The sequence below is a fragment of the Dasypus novemcinctus genome, chromosome 9 (assembly GCF_030445035.2).
Source record: "Dasypus novemcinctus isolate mDasNov1 chromosome 9, mDasNov1.1.hap2, whole genome shotgun sequence".
Taxonomy (NCBI): Eukaryota; Metazoa; Chordata; class Mammalia; order Cingulata; family Dasypodidae; genus Dasypus; species Dasypus novemcinctus.
The window spans coordinates 89,602,815-89,626,452 of record NC_080681.1 but is presented as its reverse complement, the minus strand read 5'-3'; the positions used below and the strand labels follow the sequence as shown (position 1 = coordinate 89,626,452).

The 23,638-nt window shown below is 53.1% G+C and overlaps 3 protein-coding genes across 4 annotated transcripts; all 3 read left to right on the top strand.

The window, feature by feature from the left end:
• The first annotated feature begins 2,784 nt into the window (after positions 1-2,784).
• On the top strand, positions 2,785-6,507 carry DPH2 (diphthamide biosynthesis 2). The gene is made up of 6 exons (XM_004449354.3): positions 2,785-3,093; positions 3,290-3,402; positions 3,655-3,878; positions 4,089-4,772; positions 4,860-5,036; positions 5,118-6,507. Exons 1-6 carry the CDS (start codon positions 2,947-2,949, stop codon positions 5,240-5,242), a joined length of 1,470 nt encoding a protein of 489 aa, XP_004449411.1. The 5' UTR covers positions 2,785-2,946; the 3' UTR covers positions 5,243-6,507.
• Positions 6,508-8,038: 1,531 nt separating this feature from the next.
• On the top strand, positions 8,039-11,694 carry ATP6V0B (ATPase H+ transporting V0 subunit b). Its single transcript, XM_058303739.2, has 8 exons — positions 8,039-8,210; positions 8,995-9,043; positions 9,483-9,566; positions 9,704-9,781; positions 9,990-10,059; positions 10,167-10,218; positions 10,413-10,603; positions 11,400-11,694. Exons 1-8 carry the CDS (start codon positions 8,144-8,146, stop codon positions 11,424-11,426), a joined length of 618 nt encoding a protein of 205 aa, XP_058159722.1. The 5' UTR covers positions 8,039-8,143; the 3' UTR covers positions 11,427-11,694.
• A 977-nt stretch (positions 11,695-12,671) lies between these two features.
• B4GALT2 (beta-1,4-galactosyltransferase 2) lies at positions 12,672-23,241 on the top strand. 2 transcript variants are annotated; one of them, XM_004449356.3, is made up of 7 exons: positions 12,672-12,901; positions 14,500-14,855; positions 15,072-15,307; positions 18,331-18,521; positions 18,726-18,848; positions 18,958-19,062; positions 22,373-23,241. In XM_004449356.3, exons 2-7 carry the CDS (start codon positions 14,552-14,554, stop codon positions 22,521-22,523), a joined length of 1,110 nt encoding a protein of 369 aa, XP_004449413.1. In that variant the 5' UTR covers positions 12,672-12,901; positions 14,500-14,551; the 3' UTR covers positions 22,524-23,241. The 2 variants fall into 2 exon arrangements, with proteins under 2 accessions (XP_004449413.1, XP_058159721.1); XM_058303738.1 differs by lacking the exon at positions 18,958-19,062.
• The last annotated feature ends 397 nt before the right edge of the window (positions 23,242-23,638 follow it).

Genomic DNA, 23,638 nt, shown 5'->3' with positions numbered 1-23,638 from the left:
ATTCCTACACCCCGACCAAATGTAGCATATGTAAGCTGAAAGAATGTGGAGCTAGGAGATTTCCAGCTTCTAAAACCATGTAGACCTGGGTTTGATATTGTGCCACTGACTTGATGTGTCTGTCTCCTTAGGTAGTTAACCTCTTTGAACCTCAGTTTCCTCATCTGTAATCTACAATAATACTTTAAAGACTAAGCTCTAAGAGTATAATGGCTGATCACCCATAAGTGCTCAAGGTGCCTGAGAAGCTTCTGTGAGAATAGTAGCAAATGCTTTAAGTACATGTGATATACAAAGGAGTGCTTTGTAAAGTTTCATATGTAACTTTGATCCTCACAATAATCCTATTAGGAGGTAATATTGCTACAGCCCCCATTCTGCAGATGAGGAGCCAAGCATAGAAAGGTTAAGGAACTTTCTTAAGATAGTAGTTACAGGACTGAGGTGATCAACATTCAAACCTAGACCATTTGACACCTGAATAAATTCAGTTGCATAGTGACCAAAATAATCAAATATCTATGAATAAATTTAACCAAGGATGTAAAGGACTATATATATAGAAAACTACAAAACATTCCTGAAAGAAATCAAACTTGTAAATAAATGGAAGGATATTCATTTCATGGGTTGGAAGACTAAATATTAAGATGTCAATTCTATCCAAAGAGATTTACAGATTCAACGCAATACAATAAAAATTCCAAAAACCTTCACTGAAGAAATGGAAAAGCCAATAATCAAATTTATATGGAAGGGTATGGGACTCCAAATAGGCATACACAAACCAAAAAAATCTTGAAAAAGAATGAAGTTGGAGGACTCAGATTTACCAATTTTTAAACTTGTTGCAAAGCTACAGTAATCAAGACCTCATGGTCCTGTTCGAAGGCCAGGCATATAAAACAGTGGGATCAGTAAGCCTTCCTATCTGTGGTCAACTTTTTTTCACAATGATGTCAGGTCAACTCAGTGGAGAATGAAGAATCCATTCAATAAGTGATGCAGGGAAAATGATATTCACATACAAAAAAAATTGAAAGTGGACCCCTACCTTACCCCATAAAAATGAACTCAAAATGGATCAAAGACCTAAATATAAGAACTAAAACTGTAAAACTGGAAAAAAACAGGGAAGCACCTTGAAGACCTTGTGTTAAGCAGTGGTTTCTTAGAACACCAAAAACATGAGCAACAACAACAAAGACTAGATAAAGGGGACTTCATCAAAACTGAAAACTTCTGTGCCTCAAAGAACTTTATCATGAAAGTAAAAAGGCCACCTACAGAATGGTAGAAAATATTTGGAAATCACATATCTGATAAAGGTTTAATAGCTAGAGCATTTAAAAAAATCCTGCAACTCAACAGTGAAAAGATAAACAACCAATTAAACATGAGCAAAAGACTTGAACAGAGATTTCTCTAAAGAAGATATACAAATGGCCAAAAAGCACACGAAAAGATGCGCAACATCATTAGCCAATAGGGAGATAGAAATAAAAACCACAATGAAATACCATTTCACACCCAGTAGAATAACCACAATTTAAAAAATGGAAAATAAGTGTGGGAGAGGATGTGGAGGAATAGGACACTCATTCATTGTTGGTGGATCTGTAAAATGGTGCAGTCACTGTTGGAAACACTTTGGTGGTTCCTCAGAAAGTTAAGAATAGAATCACCATATGACACAGCAATCCCACTTCTAGGTATATATCCAAAAGAGTTGAAAGCAGGGACTCGAACATTTATTTGCACAGTGTTGTTCACAGTGGCATTATTCACAGTTGCCAGATGGTGGAAGCAACCCGAGTATTCATCAATGGATGAATGATTAAAATGTGGTGCGTGCATAAAATGGAACATTATTCAGCTATAAAAAGGAATGAGTTCTGATAGATGCGACATCATGGATGAATCTTGAGGACATGTTTAGAGAAATATGCCAGACACAAAACGGACAAATAGTGTATGATCTCACTGATATGAAATAATTCAAAGAAGAAAATTCAGAGTCAAACTAGAATACCTTTACAGGGGCCAGGGAAGGGGGTAGAGAAGGGGAGTTAGGTTTAATTGGAAAAGTTTTGGTAATGGATGGTGGTGGCAGTTGCACAACATTGTGAGTGTAATTAACGCCACTGAAACAATATATTAGAATGCGATTTTTAAAAAGGAAATTTTAGGTTGTATATATGTTACCAGAATAAAATTTTAAAAATCATAGGACTATGACCCCTATGTAAACTATAGACTATAGTTAATAGTAGAATTATATTGTTTCCTCAGTTGTAGCAAAGGTACCACAAAAATGCAAAGTGTTAATAGGGAAAACTGTGTACGTATGTGTGAGGGGGGTACATGAAAATCTATTTTCTGCATGATTTTTTTGTAAGCCTACGACTTCTCAAATAAAAAAGTTAAAACTATGCAACGCTTCCTCCCAGATGTTATAGTGCACATGAACTGCTTAAGTGTCAGGTGGATAGGAGCTGCTTAAACGGCAGGAGTTTTTATTATTCTTATTTTCCCCGGGCATTCGTAAGCATTCCGAGCAGATACTTCCCGCGCCTGGAGAGAAGACCTACAACACCCACAAGTCTCCAGGCCGTCCTCTAAGCCACTTCCGAGCGGCCTTGGACTCTGAGGCAGATCATTGGTTCTCTGTGGGCGGCTTAGTGACTAGGATTGGAGGGTGGGAGCAGCGCTCCTTTACGATTGGTAAAGTTGTTTTCAGCCCGCCTCAAAAATCCGGAAATGATCTCTCCCTGTAGGCCCACGTGGGTGGAGTTTGGGTGTGTGGAAGGGTGGTCCTCGGACTTGGGCAGACTGTTGACTTCCCTACCAGGCGTCTCTGACCTACTGAGAGCTGCTTTTAAGGACGCGGAGACTCAAGCTGACCTAGGGAGGGCCCCCAGCCTCCGGCCCCCCCAGCTTTGCCTCATGGAGTCTACGTTTAGCAGCTCCGCCGAGGAGGTGCTGCGGCGGGAGGCGGGCGCCGCGGGGCTGCTCACTCCTCCCGCGGATGTGGACCGGGTGTATGAGCTTGAGCGAGTGGTTGGATTTGTCCGCGAGTTGGAGTGTCAGCGGGTGAGGGCAGCCTTGGGGAGGGGTGGCCCACCCTTCTGGGATCTTGGCGGGGGAGCGGGGCGAGGAGATGACGGTCCCTCGGGTTGCTCCTCTGGGAGGTCTTGGAAGGTTGGGTGGGGGGCTCCCGGAAGGTTTCCCCTGAGGAATCCCTCGGCGAGGAAGATGCTACTTCTCACTCCGTAGTATATGTTTACAGGTGGCTTTGCAGTTCCCCGACCAGCTTTTGGGAGATGCTGTGGCTGTGGCTACACGACTAGAGAAGATCACGGGATCAAAGATGTTCATTCTGGGGGACACCGCCTATGGCAGGTACGAACTTGCCTTGAAAATTTAAGGTGAGGTAGGCCTAGGGATTCAGGGCTCATGCTGTCTCCCCTCATGGACAATGCCTGCCCCCAAGGGCTGTGTTTCTCCTTTGATGACTCCCCTCCTGATGCAGCTAGCCCCCCTCAATGACATTGTTTTCTTTTCACTCCATTTTCTTCACTGATCACGTTTCCTATTGATGGCAGCAACTTTTCTAAATAGGGACCCCTCTCACTGATGGTATCTCCCTTGCAGCTGTTGTGTGGACCTGCTGGGTGCTGAGCAAGCAGGAGCTCAGGCCCTTGTACATTTTGGCCCTGCCTGTTTGAGCCCCCCAGCCCGGCCACTGCCTGTTGCCTTCATCCTTGGTCAACGTCCTGTGGCCTTGGAACTCTGTGCCAAAGCCTTTGAGGCCCAGAACCCGGACCCCACAGCGCCTGTGGTGCTGCTGAGTGAGCCAGCCTGTGCCCATGCACTGGGTGAGGGGTTATGCCTGTCCATGCGGGAAGGGTTGGTCAACTACATTATGCCTTAATTTCTTGCATTTCAGTTTACTCCCAGTTTCCTCTCAGCATGGTCTTGACCCCAGCCTTTGCTTTTGGGTGACACAGTCTTCTGAGGATGGGTGTGGGGGGTGATTGGTTCCTACTTTGCCAGGCCTTAACCCTGACATCACCTCCTCCTCCCAGAGGCCTTGGCCACTCTCCTGCGCCCACGGTATCTGGACCTGCTTGTCTCCAGCCCAGCTCTTCCCTTGCCAGTGGGCTTCCTCAGTCCAGAGCCCAAGCCCTTGGAGCGTTTTGGACGCCGCTTCCCCTTGGCTCCAGGAAGGCGTCTGGAAGAGTATGGTGCTTTTTATGTGGGGGGCTCTGAAACTAGCACTGACCGTGACCTCGACCCAGATCTGAGCCGGCTACTCCTGGGCTGGGCACCAGGGCGGCCCTTCTCCTCCTGCTGCCCAGAAACAGGGCAGGCTCAGGATGAGGATACCCAGGCTAGACGACTAAGGGCACGCAGACATTACCTGGTGGAGCGGGCCAGAGATGCCCGTGTGGTGGGGCTGCTGGCGGGCACATTGGGCGTGGCCCAACATCGTGAGGCCCTGGCACACTTGCGAAACCTGACTCAAGCTGCTGGCAAACGCAGCTACGTATTGGCCCTAGGGCGGCCTACCCCTGCCAAGCTTGCCAATTTCCCTGAGATAGATGTTTTTGTACTGTTGGCTTGTCCTTTGGGTGCCCTGGCCCCCCAACCATCTAGTACCTTCTTCCGGCCTGTGTTGGCGCCGTGTGAGTTGGAGGCTGCCTGCAACCCTGCCTGGCCACCTCCTGGCCTGGCCCCTCATCTCACACATTACGCGGACTTGCTGCCTGGTGAGTAACGGGCCCTGCCTGAGTTGGAAACACTTGGGGCTTGGAGTCGGGGGGCTAGGATGGATCTTCTGTCTCCCTCCCTTCCAGGTTCTCCCTTCCACGTGCCCCTCCCATCACCTGACTCAGAGCTGTGGGACACCACAGATGTGTCACTTATTACTGGGGACCTCCGACCTGTCCATGCCTGGAACCCATCTAATGGCCCTGGATACTCAACCCTGGTTCCACGGCCCCAGCTGGAGCTGGCTGAGAGCAGCCCTGCAGGTGAGTGCCAATTCTCCACCCCCAGCTGAACTCTTCCGCTGGATTCAGCTCACTCAGCCTGAGCCCTCTCTTTCTCTACAGCCTCATTTCTTAGTTCCCGGAGCTGGCAGGGGCTGGAGCCTCGCCTGGGTCAGACACCAGTTACAGGAGCTGTGAGCGGAAGACGAGGGATTGCCATTTCCTATGAGGATGAGGGAAGCAGCTGATCCCATCTGGGGCCAGAGACAGATGGACTAATGAATCCCTGCTGGAACTTTTGGTGCCCTCTAAACCACCACTGCTGCCTCCCATCCCCCAACCCCAACATCCCTGAAGGACCATGGATGGAGGGAGGACAGGCAGGTTATCCCTGAGGACAGGACCCAGCTCCGTCCTGTTCTGGCACTAGTACAGAGCTCAGCACATATTGCATTTGTACGTACCTATTGATTGACTAATGGGGGGAAAGGACTTAGGAGTTTCCTTGTAGCTTTCTGGGCCCTTTTGCCTTCCTGAGAACAGCCCTGGACCTCTGGCCAATCCCAGTTCTTGGTCTGCAATTGAGGGTCTTCCCTTGTCAAAGGGTAGGTGCTAGGTGGCCTAGACCAGGGTTTTTCAACCTTGGCACTAGTGACATATTAGGACATATAATTCTTTGGTGTGGGCGCTGTCCTTTGCGTGTAGGATATTTAGTTGCATCCTTTACCTCTTCCGAGTAGATGCCAGTAGCACCATCCCCCCCAGCTGTAACAACCAAAAATGTCTCCAGATATTGCCAAATGTCCCTTGTAACAAAATTGCCCCCAGTTCAGAACCACTGGTCTAGAACTGTGCTGTCCAATACAATAGCCACTAGGCACATGTGGCTATTTAAATTTAAGTTTAAATTAAATTGATAATTTATTTTTTTAAAATATTTATTTATTTATTTCTCTCCCCTTCCCCCCCCCCCCCGCCCCAGTTGTCTGTTCTCTGTATTTATTTGCTGCGTGTTCTTCTTTGTCCGCTTCTGTTGTCAGCGGCATGGGAATCTGTGTTTCTTTTTGTTGTGTCAGCTCTCTGTGTGTGCGGCACCATTCCTGGGCAGGCTGTACTTTCTTTCGCGCTGGGCGGCTCTCCTTACAGGGCACACTCCTTGCACGTGGGGCTCCCCGAGGCGGGGACACCCCTGTGTGGCATGGTACTCCTTGTGTGCATCAGCACTGCGCGTGGGCCAGCTCCACACGGGTCAAGGAGGCCCGGGGTTTGAACCGCAGACCTCCCATGTGGTAGGCGGACACCCTAACCACTGGGCCAAGTCCACTTCCCTGATAATTTATTTTCTCAGTCACACTAGTCTCATTTCAAGTGCTCATGTAGCACAAGAGAGGACAGTGCAGCTATAAAACATTTCCATCATCACAGAAAGTTCTGGACAGCTCTGGTCTGCACTGACTCAGATTTGTCTCTCAGGGAGATCACAGAAACTTAAATAAACCCGATACTTTTTCTACTTGTGCTTTTCTTTATTCAGCCAACACTTCAGGTCCTGTACATGACCTGTGGATGGAAATGTGAAGTGAATTTTACCTAATTGTTGTCTTTACAGTGTAGTTGGGGCAAGAGACAATTACCACACAGTCATATAGTACTGTCTGAGGGAAGCCCCAGTGGCAGTTGGAGCCCAGAGGGCATGAGACCTAAGCCGAATCTCTGGGAAGGAAAAATAATTTGTCAGGAGAAAAAGATTGAAAAGGACATTTGAGTAGAGGGTATACTATATTTAAACACAGATGTGAACTGGTGGATGCTTCAAGGGAAGTAGAGTTGCTGGACCCTAAAAGTTGAGAGGGCTGAACAGAAAAGACTTACCTCTTCATTTCCCCCACTTGCCAAAAATCTTGTCACGTTGGCAATGTTGGAGTGCTAAGGATGCAGAGGAACAAGGGTTCCCAGTCTAATCGTAGAGGCAGGTTATGAACTGATCAAGTATGCGTTAACTACCCATTCTGGGCCAAATGCCTCAGTGAGCAAGACAGAAGTCCTTTCATGATGCTTACATTCTTGTGGGGGGAGATGGATAAACAAAATAGTACGCTAAGTGGTGATAACTGTGGAGAAATAAATTGGGAAGGGGTTAGGGAGTGGGGGGGACAGAAAGGTTGCAATATTAAATAGGATGGTTGAGAAGGCCTCTGGAAGATGAGATTGGAGCAGAGAAAGGAAGGTAGAGGAGGCCCCGTGGATAATTAGAAGCAGAAGTAAGGAGTGCAAGGCTCTGAGGCAGGGGTATAGCTGGCATTCAAGGGGTAGCAGAGGCCACTGTAGCCAGAGGAGAGTATGAATGGGGAGAGTATTAGAAGTCCAGATAATTGGGGGAGGGCTAGCTGTATGGGTGAGGCCTACGAGGCCACTGTCAACTTTGGCTTTTATTCTGAGTGAAATGAAGTCATTGGGACATTTAAAACAATGGCATGATCTTTCTGAAGTTTATTAAGGGTCACCAAGGGCATTCTGGAGGTCTGGACCAGACAGACCCTGCCTGCCTCTGGGTTAGGGAAGGCCCTCTGGAAGAGTAATTTCTGAGGACTAGTATGTATTAGCCGGGCAATGAGGTGAACAAGAAGAGAAGTGCTTCGAGTAAAGGAACAGCGTGAGCAAAGTGAAAAAAGGACAACACTGACAAAACAATAGGAAGCCGTGTCTGAGAGGGAGCAAAGACAAACGCGGCCAGAGCCAAGGTCGGCACAGAGGCCTGGAGGCTCAGCTAGGGAGACCGCAAGCAGGCTTCGGTATAAAACATGGCTGGTGGGCCCGGGCTGAGAAGGAGAGGGCATGGAGGGGAGCGAGGAGAACCAGCCAGAGGTCTAGGGACTTGGTAAGACAAGACCAGGCGCGGGAGTCAGGCCGGGCATCTACCCAGGCGCGCGCATACAACTCCCACAATGCCCGGCGTCCTGCAGGTCCGGAGTCGCCGTGCTCCAGGCAGGCAGCGAGGCCGGCGCGGGGTCACGTGACGCGGGCGCATCACGTGGGTGAGTCAGGTGACGCTGCGGGGCGGGTGGGGAGACTGCGGGGCGATCGGCGGACGCAGGGACGTGGTTTTAGGTTTGGGCCACGGAGCGGACCAGGAACCCGTCGTTACCGCCATGACGGGCCTCGCGCTGCTCTACTCCGGGGTCTTCGTGGCCTTCTGGGCGTGCGCGCTTGTTGTGGGTGAGGCTGGGCCCTGGCGGGCGGGGCAGCATCCGGAGCCACGCTGACCTGGCTAGAAAGCAGCGGGGAAAGTGGGGTGCTGGAGATACATGTCTCAGTTCCGGCTCTATGGCCCCGGGATCCACGATTCAGTGTCGGCTCTGTGTCCCGGGATCCGCAGCTTAATGCCTGTCGGAATCTCTGGCCCCGACTGAGGAGTCTTGAGGTTCCAGCAGAGGGGCCCGGGCGGCAGGTGGGCGCCGCGAGGGCAGCACCAGTCCCTTTCTGTCATTACCGCCCTTCTCCCCCGCCATCACCGCTGTCGTCCCTCCTTTGATCCTGACCGGCCTGCTTGGGTCACGGGCCGGTTGCTCCAGTTCCTCTTTTCCGGGTCGTGTTGCCCTTCCCCCTCGCCCCCAGCTTGTTGGGTAAACAGCGGCTCTGGCGGCAGCCTACTGGGCCGGCGGGATCTGGTGGGACCTGACTAGAGCTCTTGCTCCCTCCCTTCCTCCAGGGCCTGGAGGACCTGCTGTGTCGTGTGCCTGCAGAGGGGCTCCGTCTTGGATGTAGTGTCACTGAGGGAGTGGCTGAAAATGGAGACCTGAGTAGAGAGATCTTAGTATTTGACAGCCTTACTTTCACCTAATACCTGGGGGCAACCCTGAGGATCCTCCCTTGACTTGAGTGTAGACAGATCATCAGGGAGCATCTAAGGAGTATCCTCAGCTGGGCAATTCCTTTTCTAGGTTGGGGAGCTTCTCTCTAGAGAGCAGCCCCTAACTATGTTTTTTCCTCACTGCCACAGGCATATGCTACACCATCTTTGACTTGGGCTTCCGCTTTGATGTGGCATGGTAAGGGAGGGCAGAGAGAGGATTCCCCTAGGACAAGGGTTCCTAACCTTTTTTGTTCCATGGACCCCTTTGCCAGTCAAGTAAAAACCAAGGACCCCTTACAAAGTCCACACTATACTGTGTATAATTTAGTAAATATATCACATCCACACAAACACGTCCCCACAAAAATAATACTTTTTTGAATTTCAATTTAAGCTCACGAACCCCTTGTTAAGAACCCCTGCCCTAGGAGCACCTTCTCTGCAGCCTTTCCTCTTCTCTGCTCAGAGTTGTCACTCCCTTCCTCCCCACCCTGACACCCAGAGGCCTGAACCATGGACCCTTGGGAGAAATGAAGTCTGTCCTCTCAGCATCCATGCCTGGGGGGTGGGGACTATGGATTTTGTTCCCCCTTCCTCACTTCAGCTGAATTGCTTTCCTCCTACCCCCACACCAGGTTCCTGACTGAGACCTCTCCCTTCATGTGGTCAAACTTGGGCATTGGCCTGGCTATTTCCCTCTCTGTGGTTGGAGCAGCCTGGTGAGTGTGGCTGGGGCAGCCTGGGATAGTGGGGCTGGAGGGGAGGGGCTGAGTCATGGGGGTTGGTGTCATTGGGTCCTTAGTCATCCTGGGGCACAGCTTGGGCTCTGCTCATACTTTTCTTATCTTTCCACCAGGGGCATCTATATTACCGGCTCTTCCATCATTGGGGGAGGGGTGAAGGCTCCCAGGATCAAGACCAAGAACCTGGTCAGGTCAGTGTAAGGACCCTTGGAAGGTTGTCAGAACCACCTGTGTTGGGAGCTTCCCATGCATTTGACCTAACATGCTGCTCCTGACTGGTCTCCTGATGTGCTGGGATGTCAGTGGGGGAAAAGTTGCTAGGGATTCTGGAAGGAAGGTTAGATTCTTTCTCATCTCTTTCTCTTCTCTAACCCCTGCACCCCTACTGCGTTCCCCCAGCATCATCTTCTGTGAGGCCGTGGCCATCTACGGCATCATCATGGCGATTGTCATTAGCAACATGGCTGAGGTACGGAGGAATAGGGGAGGGGTGGGCATCCATTTCAGTGTGTTCTACCCATTGCTTGGGGCTGTGGGGGGCGGAGGAGTGATTTCTGATTACTTTTCTCCTTTCAGCCCTTCAGTGCCACTGACCCCCAGGCCATTGGCCATCGAAACTACCATGCAGGTAAGTGGGTATGTAAAGGTACAGAGTTGGGACCTCACACTTGGCTATCCTCCTCCCCCAGTTTGGGCTCCTCATTTTGATATTCTTTCACTTACTTTGGCTTGCTTTGCAGAGTTGAGGTAGTAGTAGTCATACTGGGCCCAAGTGCCTGGCCTGACCTCAGTGATTTCCTCTCTACCCCCACCCCCTGGCAGGTTACTCCATGTTTGGGGCTGGCCTCACAGTGGGCCTGTCTAACCTCTTCTGTGGAGTCTGCGTGGGCATCGTGGGGAGTGGGGCTGCACTGGCTGATGCTCAGAACCCTAGCCTCTTTGTAAAGATTCTCATCGTGGAGATCTTTGGCAGTGCCATCGGCCTCTTTGGAGTCATCGTTGCAATCCTCCAGGTGCTGAATCCCCCTGAGAAGTTTCTGTGTCCTTGCCCCAAACCTCCCCCTACCCTCATTCTAGAGAAACCCCAGTGCCCCCTTTTCTACCTTTAACTCCCATCACCTCATTCCCATCTTCTGATTTTTTTCCTTTTGACTCTGTCCTCTCCAATATGGTATATACAGTGTCCCTAACAAATGTCCTGTTTTTTTCCTCTTGTGTGTTGTCTGTGTATTTTTCTGTTATGTTACACTGTGGATAGTGTTAGTGATAACCATCAGGTTTTTGTTTTTTTCCTCTCTGTTTTGTGTCTATGTATTGTTCTATTATGTCTGTTTTATTTCCCTCTTGTTATTCTCTTCCTTTGCTGTCTGTGTTGTTTGTGATCTTCACTGGGTTGGGATCTTGTGCCTAGGTCTCTCTGTCCTGGTATGTTTTACTGTGTCTCGGGGCTTGTGTGTATCTGTGCCTGCCAGTAAGACAGCATGTCTGAATTATGTGTGTCTTGTCTGTCTGGCAATGATGAGAGGTTTGTGACTAAGGATCAATCTGAAGGTCTGAATGTGACTGTGTGTGCCTGATTGGGTTGACTCTTGGTAATTGGCACTGTCCCTATGTCAGTTCTCTCCATCTGTCCCATGTTAACTCTGGTGGCTGGATATTCCTTTTTCATTTTGTCTGTCACAGCATATCCATCCTCATCTAATCCATCTGTGTGGTCCATTCATGCAAGCATGGGTTTTGCTAGATTTGCTCTTCTGTCATTTGTCACTATCTTATCTATGCCTGATTTCTCCTTTTCTTCTTTTGCAGACCTCCAGAGTGAAGATGGGTGACTAGATGACCTGTGTGGGTGGGGCCGTGCCCTGCTCTTATTTATTTGTGGTTTTCCTGGGACGGCTGGAGCTGTGCCCCTTAGCCTCTCAGGGGGCTTGGTGTTCAGGGCCCTCCCTACACCTACCTTCCGCTACCTGTTGACTTGGAGGCACAGCCTGGCTGGATCCTCGGTGTGGGGAGTGGACTATTGATAACTGTGTTCCCCATTTCTACTCCCCACCCCCCCATCTCCTTAGTGTTTGTGAAATAAACGTGGTATTTGTCTGGGTCAGTGCAGCTTCTGTTGCCCTCCTGTGCCATCTCTTTTCACTGAGGAAGGCAAACAGCCTATAAGCCTCAACCTCATGCCAGTCTCTTGCCAACTGTCTATATATAACTGCTCTGCTTCGGACAGAGCTTGCTCACTGGGTGGGGAGATAAGGGTGCTGGGCTGAGGGCTCTGTGCCCCTGAACATCTTGGTTGAACAAAAGGAAGGATTCTGGGGATGTGCACCCCTCTGTGTTTTTACCTGCCTGTCCGGGGCCTTCCTAGTCCTGTGTCCCCAGGGCCTGATTTCTAGGCTCCAGCTGTCTAACCACTTCTTCTTTCCTGGCCCTACCCTAAGGCATCCATCATCCGTTATGCTTGTCTGGCTTGGAGCCCATTCATTTGCCTTTGCCTCTATAGTCATAGCCCTGTCCCATTGCCTATCACCTCCCAGCAATCTCTATAATCTAGCCCGTTGGTCCCAGGGCACTGTCCAGATCTTCCTTCTCTTGTCCAATTCCTTAATATTCTTCCTCTACATGACGACCTTTACCCTAGGAGGCCCAGCCATCTCCAAGCCCCTTCCACACCTGTCCTCGCCTCTACGGGTTCTGCCCAGCCGCCAGTCCCCTTTCTGCTGACCCAATCTTTAAACATGCTCCCATTAGTGAGGAAACAAATTGCAACCGCCCTGCAAGGGGTCTGCCCGGACCTCCAGGCCCGCCTTGTGCTGAGTTTGTGCTCCAATTCCCATCCCTACTCTCCCATTCCTGTCGCCGCTCCGATCTCTAATCCGACCCTTTTGACGAGCCTGACGGATTTCCTAGGCCCCTACCTGGTCCTGTGCCACCTCTGTCCCCCTCGCTCGCCGCGTCAGAGCCGCGCGCGGCGGTTGCGGGCGCGCTGGAGGCGGGGGCCTCGGGGGCGCGCGCGTGGGGCGCGCCAGCCGGGCCTGCCCCTCCGAGGCGCCGTAGCGCGGGAGGGAGGCGGCGGCGCTGTGGTCCATCGGTCCGCCGTCCGTGGGTCTGCCCGGCCGCCCGGCCCCGCCCTGCCCCCCGGGGCGGCTCCGCTCCATGGCCCACGGCAGGCGGCCCGGGGGCCGCGGGGACCGCTGACCGGGCGGCGGGAGGTGGCGCGGCCGGGCCATGGGGGACGCAGCCGTCCGCAGCCACCGGAACCGGGAACCCAGCCCGAGCCAGAACAGCGCTCCCTGCTGAGCCCCGAGAGCCGGGTGAGAGGAGGGCGCGCGAAGCCCCAATCCAGGGCCCTGAGATTCAAGCCCCAGCCCCGCAGGGTGCACCCCGAGCGCGGCCCCGAGATCCCAACTCAGGACCCGGTGAGAGCAGCGCTGGCGGCCAGACCCCAGCCTGGCTTTACCCCCACCCCACCCCCACCCATCCCCACCCACCCCTCGGCTCCCCTCCTGGGCTCCTCTGCCCGCCCCCAGCCAGCTTCCCACATTGTCCTCGCTCGCCCGGGCCTCATGGCGCCTGGAGGCGCTCTGTTCACGTTTCCCCTCTCGCTCGGTCCTCCACCCCACATCCACTCCCCCAATCCACGCCCCCTCCTCCCTGGCTCCACACCCACCCACTCGGCTGCCTCCCCAGTCCTGGGGAACCACGTGTTCTGACTGGTCAGCCTCCCAGCCCCACCCAAAGTACCCCTCCTGACCCGGAACCCCTGCTGAAGGGGTGCCGATTGTTTGCACGTGGGGCTGGGTGTGAGCTGGTCAGTGGCCTGCCTGTCTAGGTGTGTTAGTCTAGGAGTGGCGGCTTTGTTTGTGAGTGTGACTCTTGTTACTGGCACCCGGTGTGTCTATGACTATGTATGTAGTTGTAGGTATGTGTTTGTGTGGGGGTGACCATCCCCAGGACCAAGGGTGTCTGGTTGATTGTGTGATGCTGTTTATCTGTGAGTAGGACTCCCCCTGTTCCCTGCAACACTGACAAATGCCCCAGAAGTGGTTGCTGCTCTGCTGGAACCACAGCTGGAGCTGTAGCCCAGGCAAGCTCACTGTCTGCCATGCTGGGCTCTCCACCCCTGTCTCCAGGGCCCAAGTGTCTCTCCTTTCTGAGAAGCAGGACCAGCAGTGTGAGGCAGGCTCAGGGCATTCTTCTTAGTCCTGCAAGGGCACTAGGCTGTGAGGTCTTAGGTGAAGGGATATATTTTGAACTGTTGCTCCTGAGGGAAGAGCCACTTTCGCATCTGCCCCAGCTGGCCTGACCTGCTTGCCACTGGGACCTGTCAGACCAAACTGTGTCCACAGTGGTTCCTGGAGGACTAAATGAAATCATGAGTACAAAGTGCTCTCACGTAGTGGTACACAGTGAATGGTCTTCCTTCCCCAAACCAGGAGTCCTGGGCTGAAGATGCTGCCCTGTGGGGCTTCTTTTCCCTGCCACACAGGTGCATATGTGGGTCTAGAGGTTAACGTAATTGCAGGTTTAGGTATGAACAGGTGGGATCAGGGTTAGTGTGTCTGTCTGTGTACACGTACCTAGGAATACATGGACGATGGGGGGGTGTAGTCATGTGGTAGAGTCATTACCTGAGTGTGAAGTTTTGTGAGGCTGTGCTTGGGTTGTGTGTCACTGAGGATGAGGAATGTCAGTGTCTGTAGCTTAGTACTTGGCTATATCTGAAGGTGTGTAAGTTCTTTGTTGCCAGGGCTGTGTGTTTATCTGTTGGAAGATTAAATGTCAGGGGGTGTGAGCAGGTAAGTGTGAGGGTGTGGGTCCATGAGCATGAGCAGCTGGGCAGGGGTAGGTGGGTAGCCTTGCCCATCCCCCCCTGACCCACTAGGTCTGTTTCTCTCCTATCCCTGCTCAGGCCAGCAGCTGGATGCCCGGGCCCATTGGGCGGGCCGGTGGCCGCCTGCGGGATGAGCAGGCTGCTTGGGGGGACGCTGGAGCGCGTCTGCAAGGCTGTGCTCTTGCTCTGCCTGCTGCACTTTCTCGTGGCCGTCATCCTCTACTTTGACGTCTACGCCCAGCACCTGGCCTTCTTCAGCCGCTTCAGTGCCCGCAGCCCTGCCCGGGTCCTCCACCCAGCTGCCAGCAGCAGCGCCAACTGCTCCCGGCCCAACGCCACGGCCCCCTCCTCCGGACTCCCTGAGGGCCCCAGCGCCCGGCCTGGCCCCACGGCTCCCATCCTGCCACCCTGTCCTGACTTGCCACCTGGTCTTGGTGAGCCTGCAGGGTGGGGTCTGCCTACAGGAGTGGAAGAGGGTCTCACCAGTTTGACTGGGGGAATGGAGTCTTGACCTGCAGGGGTGCCACGGGTCCAGGTCTGTTGGAGGGAAGCTCTTCTAGGGGTACGCTTGCCCAGTCCCAGGCAGGGGAAGGGGACTGGTCTTCCTGGATTGGAGAAGGCCCTGATTCCTGATCCTGTCCTGCCTGCAGTGGGCCGACTGCTGATTGAGTTCACCTCACCCATGCCCCTGGAGCGGGTACAGAGGGAGAATCCAGGTGTGCTCCTGGGTGGCCGCTATGCTCCACCCGACTGCACCCCAGCCCAGACAGTGGCGGTCATCATTCCCTTTCGGCACCGGGAGCACCACCTACGCTACTGGCTCCACTATCTGCACCCCATCCTGAGGCGGCAGCGGCTACGCTATGGCATCTATGTCATCAACCAGGTGTGCTGTCTGTGGCCTCTGGGCTGGGCATAGGGAGCCATGTGCCCCATGGGCGTGTCCATGTCTATATGGGGTGTGCCTGTTCAGAGGGGCGTGGGGCCCTTGTGCCTGCTGGTGCATGTGTGGGCTTGGGCCATTGTGGCTCCTTGTCTGCCTTTGGTTGTGTGGGTATGTGAATATGATGGGCACATGAGGTAAAGGTATGTCAGTGTGCACATAAGGTGCATGTGTGTGTAGAACCTCAGAAAGGGCTAAGCCCCATTGTCTACTCCTGGCAGGGCCCACCCCAAGGTGACAGAGTCCTAGGGAATGCTGGCTCTGAAGAGGTGTCAAGGGTACAAGGAGAGGGAGAGGGAGACCCTGAAGGAAAGATGACGCCTACAGAGCCATTAGGGTAGGGGCAGGCCACAGCTGAGGCCAGGGTACTCAGCTTAGTGTTTAAGCCCTGCCGTGAGCCTGGCTGCGGCTGGCTGCGGCTGGCTGCGGCTGGCTGCGGCTGGCTGCTGGGGACCTAGAGATGATCTGACACAGGCCTGCCCTGCCCACAGAGAACTCCCAGCCGGGCCACTCCAGTGAAATGGTGTGTGACTGGAGTTGGAGCAGGAGTTATAGAAGAGTGAGGGGCCTGGCCCAGCCCTGGGGTTGAGAAGCAAGGCCTGAGGGATGCACAATTACCAGGTGGCAGAGGGACTGAAAGAGCCAGCACCCGGAGTGAATTGGTTCTGTGTATTCAGGAACTGTTGGCTAAAGTGTGGGGTCCACATGTAGGGTGCATAGCAGAGATGAGGCTGAAGGAGTTGGCAGAAATCAAGAAGGGATTTGAGAGGCACAGTAAGCAGTTGAAATACAGTCTGAATGTGGTGGGGTGCCATTGTAAGGTTTTAAGAGGAAGTGGTGCATTATGTTTGCTTTTTTGAAGGATGGCTCTGATTGCACATGAGGAACAGAATGGAAAGGGAGACAGGAGGTTGGGTGACCAGCTGGGAAGAGGGTATGATGTCCAGGAAGGAGAGGGTGAACCTGCATATGAGTAGGGCAATAGCTGCGGGGAAGAGAGAGTTGTTATCAAGTACTGGAGAGCAAGGAAAGACACATGAAGACAGCCCGACAGTTTCCGGTTTGGCTGTGCATTTGAGTGAGAGAGGGAGCAGGTCTGGAGGAGAGTACGACTCTGAATTCTCTTTTGCACCTGATGAGCAAGACAGCTGAGCCTGGAACTAGGAGTGAGGTCTGAGGCAGGGAGGAAGATCTGAGAGCCACCAGTATGTAAATGGTCCCTGAAACCAACACTGTCAAACATGCCCAAGAAGCACGCAACATGAGCAAAGAGGCAGAGGAGGGTGGAGTGGAGAAAGCCAGCACTGAAGGGATGGGAGGAGAGTGGCCACTGAGAAGGAGGCTGAGAAGACTGGCCAGAAAGGTCCGAGGAGACCCAGGAGAGCCTGGTGTCCCAAAAGCTCGGGAACGAGCATCAAGAAGGAAGCCGTGGCAGCTGTGTGAGCTCTGCTGGGGGAGTAAGGAAGGATGTAGACCAAGAAGCGTCCAGTGGATTTAGCAACAAGGTGGGCCCAGCAAGAGCCATTTCAGGGGCATGGTGGGGGCGGAAGCAGATTGCAGTGGGTTGAAGAAGGAATCGGATTTGAAGAAATGGAAATAGCTGATTGGAGACAACTCTTTGAAAAGCATCTCTGCCAGGAAGGGAAGGCAAAAGGCAGGGTGGCGGCTAAAGAGAGTTGTTTTGGTTTTTGTTTTTTCCCCAGAGGGGAGAGACTCAAGCATGTTTATGAGCTCTGCAGTGAAACCTAGGGCTCCTGGCTAGTGAGAGAGTTCAGAAAGGAGTGTAGATGGGTCAGGGGGAGATGGGCAGTCCTTCCAGGGGCTGGTAGAAGAGAAGGTGCAGCGGAGAGAGGGGGAAAGAGCTGGCAGGGCTGGGCAGTTCAGGGTTTCAGTGGGGAGCCACTCCCCACATCCCTTCCCCCACTCCCCACCCTGGGCCTAGGCTTTGCTGGTGTAGCAGAAGGGCCACAAGTCCTTCCTCCTTCCTGGGGACCCACTCACAGACCCCTCTCTCCAGGAGTTTCTCTAGCTCCAACCTGGAGATTGTGGGTCAGGACAGGAGCTCAGGGACTAGAACTTGGTGGTTGGGCTTTGCACAGTCAGGATCCCAGCCTCAAGGAGACTTGCCCTGCAGCCCCATTTCTCAGGGGACTGCAGGCTTCCTGGGCAGGGCTGCTGGGAGGCCCCGTGCTAGTCTTTTTGCGGGAAGACAAGTGAATCCAGCCCAGCCCTGTGTTGGTCCCAGAGACTGCCTAGAGAGTTGGATGAAGATCCAGATCAGCCAGAAGGGTAGGTGCCTAAGGCTCAGTACACTCAATTCCCATTGCCTGTGCATTTGAAGCACTCATCATTTGGAACTCTCGTTCATCTCACTCTGTGACTGTTTGCTCACTCAGGGCCAGGTCTGTTCATCTCAAGGATCCCCCCTGGTAGGCCTAGCACAAACAGAAGGCCATGGGGCATGTTAGAATGAATGAATGTAAGTCCTCTAAATAAAGTTTTAAATGGAGAATGGTACAAATGATACACATAAAAGGGAATGAATAATTATGCTGGGGCAGCAGGTGGAGGCTTGGTCAAGGAAGAATTTGCAGATGTGCATTTGACAACCAGAGAAGGAGTGGATTCCCAGCAGGAGGAACTGCTAACACCAAGGCCTGGAGACAAGAAAGGATCTGGCGTGTTCTGAGGCTGCAGGGGAACATAGTGTGGCTGGGCCTTAGGGTTTGAGGGCAGCAGCCAGAGAGGAGGCGAGCCAGATCATGAAGGCCTTTTGAAGGCCAAGTCCAGCCTGAGGAGCTGGAGTTGATCTTGAGGGTCTGGAGGAGCCAAGCAGGCAGGGAGGGAAAGGCTGGGTCAGAGCCCCCAGGGGATGCTCTGGAGGGGAGTAAAGTGGCAGGGGCTTATTGTCACAGGTTCCCTCTCTGAGGGGCCCAGGGCTGACCTGCCCCATCCCCTCACCCCAGCATGGTGAGGACACCTTCAACAGGGCCAAGTTGCTCAACGTGGGCTTCCTAGAGGCATTGAAAGAGGATGCTACCTATGACTGCTTCATCTTCAGCGACGTGGACCTAGTCCCCATGGATGACCGTAACCTGTACCGCTGCGGGGAGCAGCCCCGCCACTTCGCCATTGCCATGGACAAGTTTGGCTTCCGGTGAGGGCACCCTCTTCAGCTCTGCGCCCTTTACCACCCCCACCACACCCAGTCCCTCACTCCCAGTCCCAGTGCCCCCCTTGCTCCTGACCCCTGGCCTGACCCCTCCAGCTGGGCCAAATCCCTCCTGGGCCCCCTACTGCAGTTTTCCCCTACCCTTCTCTGACACCCAGGGACTCTGACACCTGCCCTCCCATGCCGTAGGCTGCCCTATGCTGGCTACTTTGGAGGCGTGTCGGGTCTGAGTAAAGCCCAGTTTCTGAAAATCAATGGCTTCCCCAACGAGTACTGGGGCTGGGGTGGTGAGGATGATGACATCTTCAACCGGTGAGTAGGGCTGGAGCTGGGAAACAGACTCGGTGTGTGAGGGGGGAGATGCAGACTGGGGGCTCCTTGTCCTTGGGGCTTGCTCCAGTCCATCTGTCCCTGTCCCTAGGATCTCTCTGGCTGGGATGAAGATCTCGCGCCCAGATATCCGAATAGGCCGCTACCGCATGATCAAGCATGACCGGGACAAGCATAATGAGCCCAACCCTCAGAGGTGATCCCCCCCATACCCCACCCCTGACCCCAAGTGCCACTAATCCTTTACCCTATAGAGGTGACCTCACAGCAATCCCAACTCTTGACCCTAAATTCCCCCAATTCCTGATCCCCTAGAGGTAGTCCCTGAGGATCCTTGACCCCTTAGAAGTGCCTTAGTCACTTCTAGTTCTGTTCTGCCTTAGTTGCGATCCCCTGACCCCCATGCCACTGATCCCCAGAGGTGATCCCAAGGCTTCTGATCCTAAGGTGATTTGTGGCATCCCTGATTGCTGTCCTTCTGAGAGACCTGCCAGCTCAGCCTCAGCTACAGATATCTCCTGTCCCTGACCTTCATTCCTAGGTTAGAATTTAAAGTCAGGGCTCAAATCATCATCTAGAATTGGATTCTCATCAGTGTCTTCACAGATCTGAGTAAACCCTGCTTATGCTGACCCTGCAGAGCAGATAGGATGAGAGATGCGGGCACTGGACTCAGGTCCTGGACTTTGGGGCCCTGACAAAAGTTGCCTGAGCATGAGGGGTGGGAATGGACAACAGTACTGACTCTTGATATTGGAGGAGCTGGCTCCATCTCTGAAGATATAGCAACTTTGGTGTCTGGTCCCTGGCTGGGAAAAGTGCCTGAAGAGCATGTAAAAGTTGATGGGGGCTTCCTGGCACTGCTCTGTGCCTGTCTGGTGCTGTGCCCTGGGGGAGAGGGGCCCAGAGCAGTCATACCTGATCCCTGCTCTTCCTCATGGAGTTCATTCTAGCACCTGAGCAGGGCCAGGTGCTGTCCTGGCAGAAGATTGGGAGGCCTTCTGGAGGAGGTGATGGTAAACTAGAGTGTGAAAAGAGTTCTTCATTCAACAAATACTTGTCACACGCCTTCTTTGTGCATAATGCTGAATTCACCAGGCTCATGGAGGAGACCAGTTTGGAAAAAGGGAATAGTTTTTCTAAGTATCTGGGGTATGAACATGCATGGTATATGCGAAGAGTCTTCAACTATTTGATATTAAGATACCTGAAGGTTAAGGGCTGGGAGTGACAGGAGGTGGGGTGAGGACTGGGTGGCAGGGGTCTTAAATACCAGAATGCAGTGGGGAGTCATGGTAGGGCTTTAAGCAGGAAAGGGGTGACTCAGATCAGGTTTGTGTTGAGAGAGCTCACTCTTTGTGCTTGAGGAAGATGAAGGTCTGGTATAGCTGCTAGGTGGTTCAGGAGAGGAAGCAGACCAGGCCTGAAGGGGAATGGATGGGGTGCTAGGGTGCATGCTGGGGTAAGGGCTTGTGAGGCCGCTGGAGGGTTTTTCTGCTCTCAGTCCAACGTGGAGGAGTGGAGGAGGAGCCTACAGCACTAATGTTGGATTTGGCAAAAGCAGGAGGCACAGGGGAATCCAAGTAGCTGATGAGAAAGTGGTTCTGATAAAAACCACGTTGAGAAGGGAAGGGGTGATGGACTGGGAGAAGAGGGGCTTCAGGCTTCTGAGGGGAGAGCGCTCAATTGGGACAGCGCAGGAGAGGGATCAGCACTGAGCTCAGAAGGACGGGGAGGATCAGAACATTTGGGATGAGAGGGAGTAGGACCATAGAAGTGCACAGGAGCCTTGCTCCTTTTGCAGGAATAGCACGCCTGGGTGCCATCATCAATCAGTGATGACTGCCTTGAGTGTGGAAATGGTAAAGTACCAAGAAATTTTGGGCTTGGGGAGCTCGTAAATGGTGGTTTCAAATCTAGACCTCAAATCTAGGCATTCTCCTGGGTTCTTCTTTCCCTCACCCTACATGTCCAATCCATCAGCAAGTCCTATCAATGCCTCCCCCCAAAACATGTCTGTGTCCATCCACTTTTCCCCTTTACCACCTCTGCAATCTTGCCTGCACTCCTGCAGTGACCTCTAACTGGTTCTCCTGCCTCTCCCTTGGACTTCTGTAGCCCGTGACCCACTTACTGCCCTCTGCTCCCAGTTGGGCTACAGGTCCCTCAGTGTCGTCTTCTTACAGAACAAAATGAACCGCTTCCTGGACAGAGTCCTACCCCCACAGGCTCTGGCCTCCAAACTCCCCTGGTTCTCTTTCCCCTTGGCCCATCATACCTAGCACTTTGGGTCTTTGTGAGTGCTGTTATCTGTGCCTGCAGTGTGCTTCCCTGCTCTCAGCTTGATGGCACACTTGCCCCTTTCAGAGTAGTCATCTTGGTCCTCCCTTCCTATACCCCCTTAGTGCTCTGTTCCTTTCCTTGTTTGTTCTGTCTCCCTTCATAAACTGGTGAGGTAGATTTGCCATGAGAAGAAGGACCTTGCTGTCCTGTTCTTGGCCATCTCCCTGGCATTTAGAACAGAACACATGGAGAATGCTGAATAAATAGAAAATGGCCTAGCCCTCACCTGAGCTTCTAAACTGAATGACCCCAAAGAACTAGAAGCAGCAAAACCACAAGGTGTGAGATGAAAAAGTCAAAGGACATGGGCTTATCATTGTGAGACATACATTTAAAGTAGAAATACTCAATATGTATACGCCATACAAGTATATACATGTTTTCCTACTGCACAGATCTCAGACGCAAAGTTTACTGCTCATAACTAATAAGGTGATTCATAATATAATACAGAATAGTTACAACTTGAGGCCTTTATCTTTCATAATGTAATTTCTCGATCAATTTTTAAATCATTTGGATCCATTGCAGTTAACTCTTAACTAAAGTGTTTCAGGGATCCCGGCATTATGTTTTCTCCAAAGGAGAAATTTTTATTATGCTTATTTATATTACACATATATCCAGAGCAAATCAGTAGAACCCAAACATCCATTTTCAGAGACATCTTTGCTCCTACTGGTTGGTTTGGGGGTAAAAAGTTGGTGAATATTTTTTGAACTTCCCCCAACCTCAGTAGTGCGGGAAACACAGAGAATGCTTGGTCCTTGTTCCCATGAAGTTTACAGTCTAGTTCAGAAAGCAAGACCAGGAAAGACAACAGGTGAAAGAGTGAGGAGAGGAGGAGGAACAGGGAAGATGGTACAGGTTTTGGAAGTACAGGTGGTGCATTTGCGGTACCTGTGGAATACCCCACATCTGGGTCTAAGGCCTAGAAGGAAGGGCTGGGCTGAGAGGCTCGTGAGGGTATCATGGCCCTGTTGGCTACAGGCAATGACCACAGGGCCTGAGAGCTCCGTTCTGAGAGGGGAGGAGGGTTTGGCAAGAAACAAGTCGCTGGAAGGAACCAGGATGACCTGCGCCTTGGCCCCAGAGGTCCCCCGTTGGGTTTGGTGTGTCCCTACCCTACTTTGTGACCCAGGACCCACTTCCATTCTGCCTAGGTTTACCAAGATTCAAAACACGAAGCTGACCATGAAGCGGGACGGCATCGGATCTGTGCAGTATAAGGTCTTGGAGGTGTCCCGGCAGCCTCTCTTCACCAACGTCACAGTGGACATCGGGCGGCCCCCACTGTGGCTTCCTTGGGGCTGACACTAGTGGACAGGGGCTCCCAGTGCCGACGATTGCCCGTCAGAGGACTGACCTACAGCCTGGCTGGTGGCTGCTCTTTGGGAAACGCCCCAGGCTGCGACTGTGGGCCCTGCTGGCTGCGGGGCTTCAGCAGGCCGCCCAGCTGCACCTGGAGGTTTCAGAGTCCACTTTGAGGCCTTCTGGCCTGGGCAGGCCCCCTCAAGCATGGCCCTGTCTGGGGTCAACCCTCCTTCCTGCCCCTCCCCAGCCCAGCCCCCCTCACTGTCAGGGTTGGGTCAGCCCCTGCACTGCCTCGCCAAGTGGCCTGGGCTAGGTCACTCCACCTCTCTGTGCCTCAGTTTCTCCCCCCTTGAGTCCCCTAGGGCCTGGAAGGGTGGGAAGTGTGACTAGGGGGCAGTGTCTCTTCCAGGGGGAATCCTCAGACCTGGGGACGCCCCCATGCTCCCAGGGGAGGGGAAACCTTTTTCATTCAACACTGTAGGGGGCAAACTTTGATGTGCCCCCCGCTGAGGAGCAGCCCCAGGAGGGGACCAGAGAGGGTCCTGTGTTGCAGCCTGGGGTCTTAGGGTTGGGCTTTGCATGGGGGGTGGGTGGAGTTGGGGGTCAGTCTGGTTCCCGCCTCCCTATCCACAGAGGAGGCAGTAGCCCCAGGGCCGGCTCGTGTTTGTACATTGCACAGAAACTTGTGTGGGTGCTTTAGTAAAAAACGTGAATGGAACAGCCCCCTTGTCTGTCTGGGGAAAGGGATCTGCGTCCCTGGACCCAGTTACCCTGGGTGTGTTGTCGCGGGAGGGCGCCTGCTCAACCGAGCCTGGCCCGGGCATCCCTGGTGGCCTACGCCCCGCAAACGCCGCCTCTCTCTAGACTTCCGCGGATCACAGCGGAAAGGTCTCCCCTGCCAGCCGAGGCAATGAAGTAATAGACCCAGTGGACCCCGGTTTCTCGGTCCTCCCACCCGCCCCGAGGGTGAGCCGGAGCTGCGTGGGGCCGGAGCTCTGGATGGTTCCGGCTCCTTGGTACCACCCGCACCCTCTGACTCCTCGCGAGTTGGCACCGCCCTCCTGACCCGGAATGGGCGGGGGCGGGGCCTACGGGCGCGTCATTGTTTCCCCGGT

Excerpts from the sequence above, each read along its gene's own strand:
- DPH2 (XM_004449354.3), top strand. The coding sequence starts at position 2,947 with ATGGAGTCTACGTTTAGCAGCTCCGCCGAGGAGGTGCTGCGGCGGGAG. Across the intron at positions 3,094-3,289 it reads GCGAGTTGGAGTGTCAGCGG|GTGGCTTTGCAGTTCCCCGA; the intron begins GTGAGGGCAGCC and ends ATATGTTTACAG. Across the intron at positions 3,879-4,088 it reads AGCCTGTGCCCATGCACTGG|AGGCCTTGGCCACTCTCCTG; the intron begins GTGAGGGGTTAT and ends TCCTCCTCCCAG.
- ATP6V0B (XM_058303739.2), top strand. The coding sequence starts at position 8,144 with ATGACGGGCCTCGCGCTGCTCTACTCCGGGGTCTTCGTGGCCTTCTGG. Across the intron at positions 9,044-9,482 it reads TTCCGCTTTGATGTGGCATG|GTTCCTGACTGAGACCTCTC; the intron begins GTAAGGGAGGGC and ends CCCCCACACCAG. Across the intron at positions 9,567-9,703 it reads TCTGTGGTTGGAGCAGCCTG|GGGCATCTATATTACCGGCT; the intron begins GTGAGTGTGGCT and ends TCTTTCCACCAG.
- B4GALT2 (XM_004449356.3), top strand. The coding sequence starts at position 14,552 with ATGAGCAGGCTGCTTGGGGGGACGCTGGAGCGCGTCTGCAAGGCTGTG. Across the intron at positions 14,856-15,071 it reads TGACTTGCCACCTGGTCTTG|TGGGCCGACTGCTGATTGAG; the intron begins GTGAGCCTGCAG and ends TCCTGCCTGCAG. Across the intron at positions 18,849-18,957 it reads GATGATGACATCTTCAACCG|GATCTCTCTGGCTGGGATGA; the intron begins GTGAGTAGGGCT and ends CCCTGTCCCTAG.